The 13,908-nt window shown below is 48.4% G+C and overlaps 2 protein-coding genes across 2 annotated transcripts; one reads left to right on the forward strand and one right to left on the reverse strand.

Moving 5' to 3' along the window:
* Window positions 1-1,867: 1,867 nt before the first annotated feature.
* Window positions 1,868-5,942, forward strand: LOC123424738 (pectinesterase-like). The gene is made up of 2 exons (XM_045108413.1): window positions 1,868-3,283; window positions 4,991-5,942. The coding sequence occupies exons 1-2, from the start codon at window positions 2,215-2,217 to the stop codon at window positions 5,683-5,685; spliced, it is 1,764 nt and encodes a 587-aa protein (XP_044964348.1). The 5' UTR covers window positions 1,868-2,214; the 3' UTR covers window positions 5,686-5,942.
* Window positions 5,817-13,421, reverse strand: LOC123424737 (probable acyl-CoA dehydrogenase IBR3). Its single transcript, XM_045108412.1, has 16 exons — window positions 13,021-13,421; window positions 12,348-12,488; window positions 11,739-11,870; window positions 10,321-10,509; window positions 10,141-10,218; window positions 9,396-9,515; window positions 9,196-9,294; window positions 9,009-9,126; window positions 8,511-8,779; window positions 8,183-8,377; window positions 7,760-7,902; window positions 7,314-7,398; window positions 7,019-7,228; window positions 6,788-6,940; window positions 6,398-6,502; window positions 5,817-6,317 (listed from the first exon to the last, which is right to left on the reverse strand). The coding sequence occupies exons 1-16, from the start codon at window positions 13,291-13,293 to the stop codon at window positions 6,126-6,128; spliced, it is 2,502 nt and encodes an 833-aa protein (XP_044964347.1). The 5' UTR covers window positions 13,294-13,421; the 3' UTR covers window positions 5,817-6,125.
* Window positions 13,422-13,908: the final 487 nt, after the last annotated feature.

The raw sequence follows: 13,908 nt of genomic DNA on the forward strand, positions 1-13,908 counted from the left end.
AGGTCTTCGTGCGCGTAGGAAAATTTTTGTTTTCCATGCGACGTTTCCCAACAACGGGTTTATCCGCAGTGCCATGAATTTGGCAGGGCCTATCAATGATTATGTCCACGGGAGACGGGCCATTCCTTCTTCCCTTTGAAGGTATTCTTCTTCTGGTTGTTGCGTTTGTTGCTGAATCCATCATTGATTTATGTTTCTTCAACATTATTGTTGTTGCTATTTTTATGTCAGTGTTTGTTATTTTTGTTGCGCCGAGGCTTTCCATTCTCACCACGGACTTCAGAGGTGTCGGGGTAACCGTCATTAGTATTACTGCAAGCCAACCATCTGTCTTCTCCGGCACAAAACCGAGTCATGAGAAAGATAAATGCTGCAACCATGATGGATAAATGCTACAAGCATTATACAAATTTGCTACATCCATCGTTCTGTTTTGTTGTAACTATATTTTTTTTTTGCTATCGCCGACAACTTTTTTTGCTTCACATGAGGCGAGATGTTGGTGATGGGTTGCTGCAAACCACGATGTCAACAGCGAGCGCGGCGAGCAGGCTGACGATGGGGACGATGATGACGAGCGTGGGGAGCCCGGGGGGCTACCCGCATACGGCGGCGCATGCGAGATGTATGGGAGGCGGGGATCGGGATGTTGGCTGAGCTGCGTGAGGTACGACCGACGCGAGTCTCTGGGCCGGCGCGCCGGCGTCCGCCGTAAAAATATACATCGACGAAGCATTTAAACCCAAGCCAGTGTAGATAAAATCAAAATGAAACAACTGAACATAATAACCTGTTAGAGAGAAGGAAAAAAGCAGTTAATCTTACGAGTGGCGAAATGACGAGTGACGAGGTTATCGGATCGGACAGGGTCAGCTCCAAACGACAGCAACTGTTCGGCCCGCCGGTCCGCTGCTTGTTCGCTACGAGAGCACGCACAGAGCGCATGGCCATCCATGCCTCGGCTGAGTGTGCCTCTGCCTGCCGCTACCGGTGTGTCTAGTGTGGCCAAACCGCGTCGGTAAAAGCGGCACCCCGTTCTGCCTGGCCGGCCATGGCACTGGCCATGTGGTTGAGCACTGTGCGTCGCAGCTGGCCTGCGCGTGCTGCACCACTGCTCCAAATTTGCCGATGTGGCCATCGTCTCCGGTGAGGTCGAGAGAAATTCTCGGTGGCCATAGGCCTATTGCCGCGCATCTTGAAATGCTTCCGCTGCTATTAATGTACTCCAGTGACATCGGTTTTGCTGTTCGTTTGCAGTGACATCGGTTTTGCAGCTCCATGTCTAGTACTCCCACATTTTAGTTATTTCACTAGGAGACTACATAGGAAGTAAAATGAGTGAATCTATACTTTAAAATATGTCTATGTACATCCGTATGTAGTTTATAGTACAATCTTTAAAAGGTCTTATATTTAGGAACGGAGGGATTACTATACTCACTCCTTTCTGGTTCATATGGCTCATCTTCAAAATTTCAGATTTTCATTATACTAGGCTCATTTTGAGTCTAGTTGAGTTAAATGCTTTAAGTCTCACATCATATTTAATTCGTAGAGATAAGGGAAAGCAAATTAGTGACCGTGCATGCATCTTTTTTAGTACATGCATCATGCAAGTCCAATAAAAAAAAAGATGCTACATTTATTGCCTTGAAAATTGAATATGTGAGAAACATTTCATTAGCTAGTTAGAACTAGGGTCATCCATTCACAATTCATCTTAGTTGATGAGATTTTAGATTTAAACCCTATAAACCATCACAATTCACCTTAGTTGATGAGATTTTAGATTTAAACCCTATAAACCAGAAAGGAGGGAGTATCAGTGATCATGGATGGTTGCATCTTGAAAGCCGTCGTCCATTCATGAATGCAGAGAGCGCAGTACCAAATTTTGCCAAAGATCTCTCCAGTCTAAAACAAGATTAACCTTGTTGGACAGGACCAGAGCTCGAGTACCAAATTAATTAAACCATGTGTGCTGGTCGGGCCCTCCTGCAATCACAAGCCCTTCATTTCCTCGCACCGTACATGCATATATATATATATATATCCACGAGACTGTCGACGTTGCTATAAAACGTGACGCTCCTCCATTCCAATCTCCTTCGCCCGCTCGCACCGACACGCACCACGGCCCCTGTCCGTCACGCTCGGCCCCGCTCACTCCCACTCCCACTCCCACTCCCACGGTAGTGATCCCACCACCGCGGAATGCCACCTCCGACACCAAGAACCAAGCGACGGGAAGCGGCCAGGCTCCTCCTCCTCGCCACCTTCCTCCCCCTCCTCCTCCTCACATTCCTCTTCGCCCAGACCGCATTCGCCGCCGACGCCGACCACGACGGCGGCCACCACCACGAGCGCACGCTCCTCGACGCCAATGCGGACGCCGAGCACGCGGCGGCCGTGGACCGGCATTGCGCGGGCATGCTGCACCGGGAGGTCTGCGCGTCGGCGCTGGCCGGCGTCGAGGGGCTGGCGCAGAAGCCGCTCGGGGACGTGATCTCGTTGGTGGTGGGGCGCGCGGCGTCGGCGGTGCGGTCCGCCGCGTCCAACTGCACGTCCTACCTGGCGCGCCCGCACCGGCTGCGCCTCCGCGACCGCCTCGCGCTGTCCGACTGCCAGGAGCTGTTCGGGCACACGCTGAGCCAGCTCGGCACGGCGGCGGCCGAGCTCTCTGCCGGGAACCGCACGGCGGAGGACTCCGTCGCGGGCCTGCAGACGGTGCTGTCGGCGGCCATGACGAACCAGTACACCTGCCTGGAGGGGTTCGCGGGGCCGTCGGCGTCGGAGGACGGCCGCGTGCGGCCCTACATCCAGGGCCGCATCTACCACGTCGCCCACCTCGTGTCCAACTCGCTCGCCATGGTCCGCCGCCTCCCGCAGCGCCGCCGCGGGCGCGCCCTCCGCTCGAGAACCACAAGAAGAACCACGGGCGAGGAGGTGTTCGAGGGGTACGGGCCGGTGCGGCGCGGGTTCCCGGCGTGGGTGGCGGCGGCGGACCGGAGGCGGCTGCTCCAGGAGAGCGTGCCGGACCTGGTGGTGGCCAAGGACGGGAGCGGCAACTTCACGACGGTGACGGAGGCGGTGGCGGCGGCGCCCAACAACAGCGCGACGCGGTACGTGATCCACATCAAGGCCGGGGGCTACTTCGAGAACGTGGAGGTGGGCAGCGACAAGACCAACATCATGTTCGTCGGCGACGGCATGTGGAAGACCGTCATCAAGGCCAGCCGCAACGTCGTCGACAACTACACCACCTTCCGCTCCGCCACGCTAGGTACGCCACGCGAGCCCGCCCACGTCCGTGCAGACATAGTCAATCAAATCACTTCAGTGTTCGCCACATAATAAACACGAACAGTGGCCTGGCTACACGGTCGGTCGCGCAGTGTTCGCCACGAGCCGATGTCGGCATGCCGACGCCGGCATCGGCATGGTGAGGATGCATATGCACGCGCACGGCGCGGCTTGGTGGTTTGCGTGGGATGCGGCTCGTGACGGAGCGTCCGTCCGCGGTACACTGATCACGAGTGTCATCGGTCAGGTAGCAACGGGGAACAGGGCCTGCTTCTATTACTTCTTCTACTAGCACATAGCGTAGCGTACTAGGTGCATGCAGGGACTGGACCACGCCGGACAAATAGTTACGGACAAATGCGGGAGATAATTGGATTTGGTGCCGCTCGCTATACTGCTAGCTCGTGCCCACAAATCGGCCGGTCGAATAGCTGACGGTTCAATTCAAAGGATGTTTTTGCCCATGCAAACAAATAATTTGTGCATCTGCGATGCAGCCATGATCCCAACCATGATGCGGCACACGGTCGTTGATTCTTGGCTTATAATGGTGAGGTTTGGGTTGGGTGGGTGGGTGAGATAGCCATGGACGAGCACGGCAAAGCTAGGCTGACAAGCGAGCTAGCACTGCCGGCCGGTCTGTAGCTTGCAATGCAATGCACCAGGAGGATGGGGTTGATGGTAGCAGGAACCGATCGTGTGATCTGACCGCATTCAACAGCCACCACTGCCAATTGTGGCACGATGGCGCACCTTCTTTGGGCGCCTGGATCTCCTTTTCCGTTTCTCATCCTTTCTCGTTTGCGCTGAGTGGATGTCAACGAACTGGTGTCTGGTGCCTATGTAGCTCCGATCGATCGGTCGAGCTGGTCCCCTTGGATCGCAGTGGGGGTGGAGTATGGACGGATGGATGGATGGCCCAGCCTCGATCTTCTGCAGGCACCGACACATAGATTCGTCCCGGTACTGTAGGTTGCCAAACAGTTCGCACTCGTCCAGTGGAGGGAGACACCGAGCACATGCATGCGCGCCTTTCACAGCAGAAAAAGGCAAGTCGTTTTGGGGATACTCATGCTCACGATGAGCAAGGACACAAGAGCAAGCCGACGTTGGTCGTGACGATCATTTGAGTTCTAGACCGATATGTGTGGCTTATCCGGCCGGCCGGACGCGGCCTCGTCCACCACGCCGGTGCTTTCCGGCCTTGTCCGGCTGCCCCATGCGGTAGTACAAGCACACGCATTTTAGGAGAGAGCATGCATGGGCGACTTAAGATAGATAGAGGGCCCTCCATTGGTGCTGCTAGAGCCTTTGATTAACTCCGTCGCCGAATGTGGCGCGCGGTGTGGTTGGTTGACACGGCGCTGTCGTCGTCCACGGTGTCGATGCGTGCGCCACCACTCACCACACCGGCGGACCGGTACCCTCACGTGCGTCTGTTCCTCGCATTCATTCATCCATGACCCATCCATGGCCTGGCCACCCGCGTCCGCGTACGGCCCGGCTGCACCACGACACAGAGCCGCAGACCACACACGACACGACTTGCACCACGCCAGTGCGTCAACCGGCCGGCAACAAGTACACGGACGCGTTCACGTGCAGTAACAGCCATAGATAGAATCTGGTACTGCTCCTCGCCTGAATGTAGCTGACCGACATCGGATCTGTTGATTTAATTGTGCAGCGGTGATCGGGACGGGGTTCCTGGCGAGGGACCTGACGGTGGAGAACGCGGCGGGGCCGGCGAAGCACCAGGCGGTGGCGCTGCGGGTGAACGCGGACCTGTCGGCGTTCTACCGCTGCAGCTTCGCGGGGTACCAGGACACGCTCTACGCGCACTCGCTCCGCCAGTTCTACCGCGACTGCGACGTCTACGGCACCGTCGACTTCGTCTTCGGCGACGCCGCCGCCCTGCTCCAGAACTGCAGCCTCTACGCGCGCCGCCCGGGGCCCGGGCAGAAGAACGTCTTCACGGCGCAGGGCCGCGAGGACCCCAACCAGAACACCGGCATCGCCGTGCAGGGATGCAAGGTCGCCGCCGCCGCCGACCTCGTCCCCGTGCTCGCCAACTTCTCCTCCTACCTCGGACGGCCCTGGAAGGCCTACTCCCGGACGGTGTTCATGCAGTCCAAGATGGAGGCCCTGGTGCACCCCCGGGGTTGGCTCGAGTGGAACGGCACCTTCGCGCTCGACACGCTCTACTACGCCGAGTACATGAACCGGGGCCCCGGCGCCGACACGTCGGCGAGGGTGGCGTGGCCGGGGTACCGGGTGATCACCGCCGCCGCCGACGCCGGCAACTTCACCGCGCAGGCGTTCATCCAGGGCGACCTCTGGCTCAACTCCACCTCCTTCCCCTACACGCTCGGCCTCGGGTAGGAATAGGATGACCGAAATGTATGGGTACGGGGGTCCATTCATTTTGGCTCATAGGTAAAAAAAGTTGAATAAGAGATTACATTAGGCTCTCATTTCCACAGTACACTGAAGAAAAACTGTTGGCGCCGACGTTCAAATCTGAAATACGCATTGGTACTACTGAGACTATTGTCCAGATCTGTAATAGTCATCACTGGTACTCATGTAACTGTTGCTGGTAGGGTTGGACTCTTTACAACAAGAGGACGAACATTAAAGATGTGTCATGGTTCTGATGGACAAATGACAATGGAATCGACAAGGCAAACAGGGAGTGTACATGGAGGAATCTAACGCCACTTATTCACCATTCTATCTACCCGTGACTGTGATGATATCCTTAACTGACCTTCTCCAAAGGTTTGCCGTCCCCCTTATTGAATCTGGACCTCGTCCTGATCTTACAGCCTTGCCCTTTGCAGCTCCAGCTTCGCGATCGTGCCGAGATGGACTTCATCAGGGCCGTCGGCGAGCCGCAGTGTCCTAGCGGTTGCCCATAGATGGGATAGGACCGTGTCGGATGAGACCCCGGCAGCGCCGTGGACTTGTATTGCCATGTCAAGCACTTTCAGGGCCATATTTGGAGCCGCCACCTACACGGAGGCCAGATTCACTGAATTTTTGTTGCTACAGTTCGTTAGAAATGAAGGTGCCGAAAGTGCTGGAACTTTACCTTGGCCATTGCGAGAATCCCGCGGGCCTTCTTGTTCCCATGCCGGTCGAGCTGATCGGCTGCTTCAAGCACCAGAAGCCTAGTTTGCTCCAGTTCTATCCGGCACTGGAGTACGTAATCATGTTAGACAGTTAGAGCTAGACATACACCATCGCTAAAATGCTTCAAAGAAACAAATGGATGAACAGTTCAATCTGAGAAGCTGAGTGGGAATGTTATTTGTATGGTCTCTGGATCACCTATATGTAAAGGTGCCCACCTACAAAATGATACTACCTAATGTGGTTTTTCATTCTGAAAAAAAAAACATTATTTTTATCTGTTCAAGGTCTTGTAAATAAACCATGTAAACAGTTAAACGAATCGTGCAAGCAGTCGAAGAGGTTATACTTTTGCCAGGTCTGACTGAAAGGAACCATGCTGCGCAATCTTCTTTCCAAAAGCGGTCCTACTTAAGGCCCTCTCAACCATCATATTCATGCCACGTTCAGCTGCTCCTATTAGTCTCATGCAATGATGCAATCTTCCAGGACCTAGTCTTCCCTGCAGAGCAACATAAATATGACACAGAAAGTACGGGTTGGAAATGATCGACAGTAGAATCAGAACAGTTCTGCTTACTTGAGCAATCTCGAAACCACGCCCTTCTCCGAGGAGGATATTTGTGACCGGAACACGGACGTTATCAAAAATAATCTCTGCATGTCCATGCGGTGCATCATCGAACCCAAAGACTAACAATGGTCTCTTTATCTGCACTCCGGGAGTGTTGATATCCACTAAGATCATTGACTGCTGCTTATGCTTAGGTGCAGAGAAATCGGTTTTTCCCTGCATGAAACAAACACCGCTTAAAATTGCAAGAAACATATACACCACCTACAACACCGCTTTCATGGATAGATGTTATGGTTACCATTAATATCAGGATTTTGCACCTCGGGTCCATAGCCCCACTGGTCCACCATTTCCTGCCATTTATCACATAGAAATCTCTCTGCCTGTCGAGAGGAAAATAATAAAGTAAGTAGCAACGCAGAAAGCTCAAAGTAAAGAACATGATGACATCTGTATAAACTATCAAACGAGGGGCAGGAAATGCATGCCATGAGGATATAATTGGTTTCCAGTTAATACACAAGAATTTGGAGGTCTGCAACATACAATAATTATTTTTTGCAGTCAAACTGAAATACTTTTAAGATGAGAAAAATAGACAAAAGGAAATGCTGGTATCTGTAGGAACTAGGACCATGTCATTTGCAACTATATGATCGTATTTCAAAGGTAATAGCTTTGCAACTGGGGGGGGGGATAACATGGTTGTTGCCCACTAATATTTTATACAGTACATATTATTACCTGGATATTGAACATTCTATGTTTGTTGCATCTGAAGATGCAACTTGTGGTTCTGTCATTGCAAATCCCGAACGAATTTTCCCTTCCAGTAAAGGAACAAGCCACTGCTTCTGTTGCTCCTTAGTTCCATATCTCAACAGGACCTACAATGTGATTTTCATATTATAAATAAATTGTTGGATACAAAATTACTAGCACCAATAATAACAAAGCATTCACAGTTGAGATATATTTTAAGATACTTATAAAAATTATTGGCATGCTAAAGATTGCACGCTTCCCAGGACAAACATAATTATGCAGATAGATATTCTCAAAACAAGTCATTTCTCAAAATATGCTTGGCTAGTGGAGTAAGATACAGTGACAGGCTGACAGCCTTTGAGAATCATGCCTACAAACAAGCATGCTGAAAAGCGTTACCTCCATATTACCCGTATCGGGTGCACCACAGTTAAATATTTGTGGAGCCCAAACTGAACGGCCCATAATCTCACATAAATATCCATACTCAAGATTTGTGAGACCAGCACCTAGCAAAAGATCATTTGAACTTCCAGCAGAAACATAAGATCGGTCCTCAAGGAGTAGCTTTCTTGCTCTAGCTGCACTGTCAAGCTGCAGATTAACAATTTTAATCAGCATAGATGTCAGCATAATATAGATGTACTCTTCATTACTATAAGCAATGAAGTTCTTAATTTTCTGGATCAGGTAAATACGAAAGGCGTGAAAAGAAAATAGTGAGTACCGGAATAAATAAGTTCCACAATCCCTCCTCTTTTGCTAATGCTTTCAAATTTTCTTCTTCAGGATGGATTGTCCACCGTGAGGTTGATTGTGCATGTTTGTATAACTCATCTTCCTTGGGGTATATATGATCTTTCATGAACTTCATTATTTTATGCTGTAGCTTCATAACCTTTTCGCTAGGAACAAATTTGCCTTGACCACTTGTCAAAGTTGAATCTTCCTGCTCTACATGGAAACCTTGTTGGGGAGCCTTCGAGACATGCATACCTTTAAATGTGAATGCTTAGTTAACAACATTTGAGTGCATTAGACTTTACAAGAATAATGATTGCTCCTAAAAAGGGAATAAAGGATCATAACCACGTTTCCATGTCTATATGAAGCAGTTTATTTGGGAAAAGGAACAAGGTTTAAGAAAACAAAAAGATCTTGCCCACAAAGCGCACTCAAATAGGTGGCAGGAAGTTGTTAAGATGAAGCTGTGAAATATAATTACCTGTAGCAGGGTGTGCTCTCAGGACATTTTCTCTATTAATGTAATCCCAGGCACAGTCAACCATAACATTGCCAGCCTTGCCGGCAAATCTAGCACGCTCACCGCCTGAAGCATTACCCTATGTGCCAGCTAAAATAAATTAGAATATATAAACAGACACAGATTTCATGAGTTCAAGACAAAGTACCATAGTCCATCTGTGGTATACTCCTGCATAGATAGATGCCCCTCGAAACAGTGAAAAGGCAATGTAGAACTTCCAATTTGCTGCAGGCCAAGGTCGTGCCTGAGGGGAATTTAATAGAAGAAAGTGAATGATAAAAACCAGTGAAAAAGACTTGCTTTTTATCCAGCAAGCATGAAAAAAGAAGCAAACACGATGCTTACAGACATAGAGCAGTACACAGCTAGGTACTCTTCCAGTTGAGGAATGCCATCTGGAATGCCAGAATGTTCAAATCCTCCATATGAACTATTTTCACTGAGTGCTCCATCAATAATATATGGCTGCAAAGATAAATAATAAACAACATAAAACATACAAAATCACATGACCTAAATGCTACGCAAACAGGTACAAGAGTTTCTATTGTTGGTGAACACATGGTACCGATACAATAATGATGACCAAATAGGACACAAACTTTTCTTCAGAATTACCCAGAAAAAACTTCTCAGACTTAACACATAAAGTTTCAGTTATGACCTTTGACCTATGTTGATGGACGTGACTATCACACAACTCAATTAAAACAAAACATGTCCAGAACTCCAGGAAAATAAGCTTGCTGAAAACAAAATATGATATTGTGAAATATTCATATCAAAGTGACCCCAAGATATCAAGAGTATATCCATCCTACATTTATTGTAGAACATCAGTCAAAGGCATAGTAGGGTACTTCTCTTTCAAGACAACTTCAGCTAAATCATGGTGAGCAAAGTGATATAGTGCCCAATGCATAGAGTCACCTAAGCTATCCAATCACATCAGAAGAGGTAGAACTGTTTTCAGAGAACATGCAAATAGCACAAGAAAATGTGTCGTAAATAGGTGAATAATTCCTAACAATATTATGTATAAGAAGGTATTTCACATTTTCGCTAACAGAGTGTATTACATATTTCATACCATACAGCTGTAAGCAACATCACACATCTGATTCCCCAAAGTAGATAATTCCCAATCAAGTACACCTATCACTCGATCCTGTAGGGAAACAGAAACAATATTTTCAGATCAATAAAACAGAAGCAATAATCATATGAAATATTTAAGTAGTGTAAAGTTGTTAGGAGATTGCATAGATACCTCAGTTGGGTGAAAAACAAGGTTATCAATACGATAATCACCATGAACAAGGCCAGTTCCCAATCCTGTTGATGAATCTTCTTCTGGTATATTTTCTTTCAGCCAACCAATTAGATCAAGCATCTTCTGATAACGCGCAGGCTTCCCTTCACCGGTTGAATGAAGATATTGTTTTCCCCATCTTTCTACCTACCCAATAAACAGTAAGCATCTTTAGAAACAAATGGAATATCACATTCACTGGTATCATTATTCATAACATGACAACAAGAATTCCATTTTTTATTTGTTAATTTAATCAATCAAGTCCACATAAGAAAGTGTTTGTGAAAAAGGGACAGCACATTTGTTTGTAGAGTTCTTAACCTGCTTAAGTGCTAAAGTGCAAAAAAAGAGACAAGGTAGTCAAACTGATTAAGAACTCTATAAGCAAATTGTGAGTGTTTCCGAGTATCATTGCTTTGCTTTGCTGTTGATAGTAACTAATCACAGACCCTCTGGAGGCATATCAAAGGCTTGTTGGTGTTTCATTCATTTATCCTCGCAAAACCAGATATTAGATGCACATAGAATGTGTTAAGTTGATATATGCATGATCCTAGAGCTTCCTACCAGATGATGAGGTGCTTGAAGAGTAGCCCTGTGAAAGCCAAAAGAGCCAACTACTGTGTGGCTGTACCAAGAAGGTTGAATTTGATAGGTTATTTGCCAATGACAAGCTGGACTGCAACATGCTGAATTTGAGCATGTCAAGTCCGGGGATCAGTGGCTTATGGTTTCACTAAGCGGGTAGATCCTAGTGAGGATAAATGTGTAACTATCTCCATGTTCATCTGTTTTTCCTCCCCAGGACAAGACAAAATAAACTTTCCACGCAAGCCAATGCATAAGGGCATCGAGAAACGTTTGAAAGTGCATTAATTAGCTCTTTTTATGAAGGACAAACTAGAGACGAAATGGCTAAAGTTACATTAAAAATGTAGAGAAGTATTTTGACAAACGATTGAGAGGTTAAAATGGCATATTTCAAAACAGAAGGGGTAACAAAAGTGTTTGAGCGATGGTCCCATGATGATATGTATTGGAGTCTAGTAATAATCACAGAAATGTAAATAAAGAGTGTCGGGTCCTGAAGGACAATACATGATTATGCCCCTAGTTTTCTGTACAATAAGAGATAGATTGACCTAAAGCAACACCAAAGTAGTTCATATCGCCCCAAGAGGCATAGTTCATCCTTCAAAATTAGGCTACACGAGAGACTTGTACTTTGTGTGTGATTATAAAAGCTTTTACTCATAGCATTGCATCCTAGGCGAGTTCTCTTATGCAACTCAATGATAATAGAAATAAATTTGATTTACTTTTGTCATCAGAAAACAGTCAGGGAAGGGAGGTAAATACTCCATAACACCTACTTGTCTTTTGCAATAATTGTCTCTTCTTCCATACTTATGCAATCCAACTGCAGTCGCATCAATTTTGTGTACAGCAGCCAAAGTTTTTGCAGCAGCCAGGTATATATTCCTCCGTTTATCTGGGGTTATTCCCTGCGTAAGAAATAGGTACAAGAGATCAGAAAACTACCATGAATATAACCATTGCCAATTTCACACATTCATTTCCTTAAAATGGAATCATGGGCAATCTGATCCCAGCTCTCTAAATGTCATACAGGAGCGAGGGGTTTGGAAAGTGTCATTGCCTTTTACAGTTTGTGTTTAATATAAATCTTGTAGGTTCGAACCAATGCTAAGGTTTCTAGTTGTCGATGCGTTTTAAGACTGCCCTCTGTATGTTCCCTCCCATACATTGATACATTGGATACGAGCACAATAACGCTGTATTTGTGCTACAACTACTACTACCATAACCATAAGCTAGGTAAATGCCTGGTGATGGGTAAATACTGTACAAACTCCCCATGGCAACATTACCCACCAACAAGTAAACTAACAGGTTGACAAACTGGTCAATAAATATTACTACGAATCGGTAACAATATGAACACTCAGTAAGAGGCGTACCGTCAACTTGTTATCAAGATATAATGCTCCTTCCAGATACTCCATTATGTAGAAAGGGGTTCCGATCACACTAGCATCAGTGCAAAGGCAAAACACCTTAGGGACAGGAACATCCGTGTAAGCACCCAGAGCCTTGAGAACCTGCTTACATATCAAAAACAGCTCAGACAATAAACTCACATCACTTCAGAGAAGGAAACGGCAACACATAAGATGCATTTCGCATCGACATATCACGTAAACGCAGCATTACATACCACGGTTATTTAAAGCCAAAATATCACAATCGCGTTTTCCTCTAAACAAACATGACAACTGCTCTGATAAACCTCCTAATCATAAAACAGCTAGCTAGAAGGTCCAAATGGGTGCTCATAAGCACCCGAAATGAACTGCTTGGTTAACTCAGACCAAACATTACATGTGCAATTTCATCAATCAAACAAGAGGTAGAGCTGCTATGGCTCCATTCCGAGTTCCGAAGTAGATGGTAATCACACCACCGTAGCGCGACCACATCATCCGGAGCATAAGCAGCGCCTAAGGCTAAGAGCATGTCTATATTCCCATCCCAGATCGAACCCAAGCTTTCGCAGGGGATTAAGTTCAGCTAAGCCGGGGAGCGGGAACCGAGGTGGGCAGCGAGGGCGGGGGAGGAGGATCTGGGGCGGACCTGGAACTCGCGCTCGACGGCGTGGGCGGACTGGAGGATGGCGCCGGCGGGCTTCTTCCGCAGCACGTAGCGCCGGGGCTCCCCGCCGGGAGCGGAGGCCTCGAGGCAGTAGGTGGGGTTGGACTGGCCGTGGCCGAACTGCGTGAGGGCGAGCGCCGGCGCCGGCGCGGGGAAGCCCGGGACGTGCGCGGCCGCGTACCGCAGCAGCGCCGCCTCGTCCAGCGCCTGCGCCTCGTGCACCGGCCGCAGCAGCTCCGAGGTCAGCGTCGCCATCTCGCTCGCTCGCTCGCCAGCCGCCGGTCCGGGATTGGATTGCGGGCGGGGCGGAGGACGGGGAGGGGACAGGGGACGACGACTGTGGAACAGTTCGCTTGCCCCTCTCTCTTTTTGTTTTTGTTTTTCCTTCCTGTTTAGCCGAGGATTGATGATCGATGGTTGATCGTGGCCGTTGCCGGCCCGCACGGGGCTGCGTTGCGTGCGTGCCTCGAGGACATCGGCGTATATGCGTATCTCGTACGGAAATGCGACTTTGGGCGAGCGTGATTGGCTTGTCGCGCTCGATCGGCTGCCGAGCGGGAACGCGACGTGACAGGCCTTGGATTGGGACAAACTTCTGTTTTTGGTTTGGATGAGGATTAACTTTGGGGAGTGCTAAAGATCAGCCGGGTGGTAAGCCGTCCGATCTACAACATCGGACGGTCGGACACGCCTTTTTTTATTGCAACATAGGCTTTTTAACAGAATTATTTCTACGACGCACGTCTTGTTGCGGAATTATTTCTGAAACATGGATCTTGTTGTCGAATTTTTTGTAACGGATGTTTTGTACCAAAGAAATGCAACTGAGATTTCGTTGCATTTTTTTTTCAATTCAGATCTTGTTGCAGA

Source organism: Hordeum vulgare, chromosome 2H (assembly GCF_904849725.1).
Source record: "Hordeum vulgare subsp. vulgare chromosome 2H, MorexV3_pseudomolecules_assembly, whole genome shotgun sequence".
NCBI lineage: Eukaryota > Viridiplantae > Streptophyta > Magnoliopsida > Poales > Poaceae > Hordeum > Hordeum vulgare.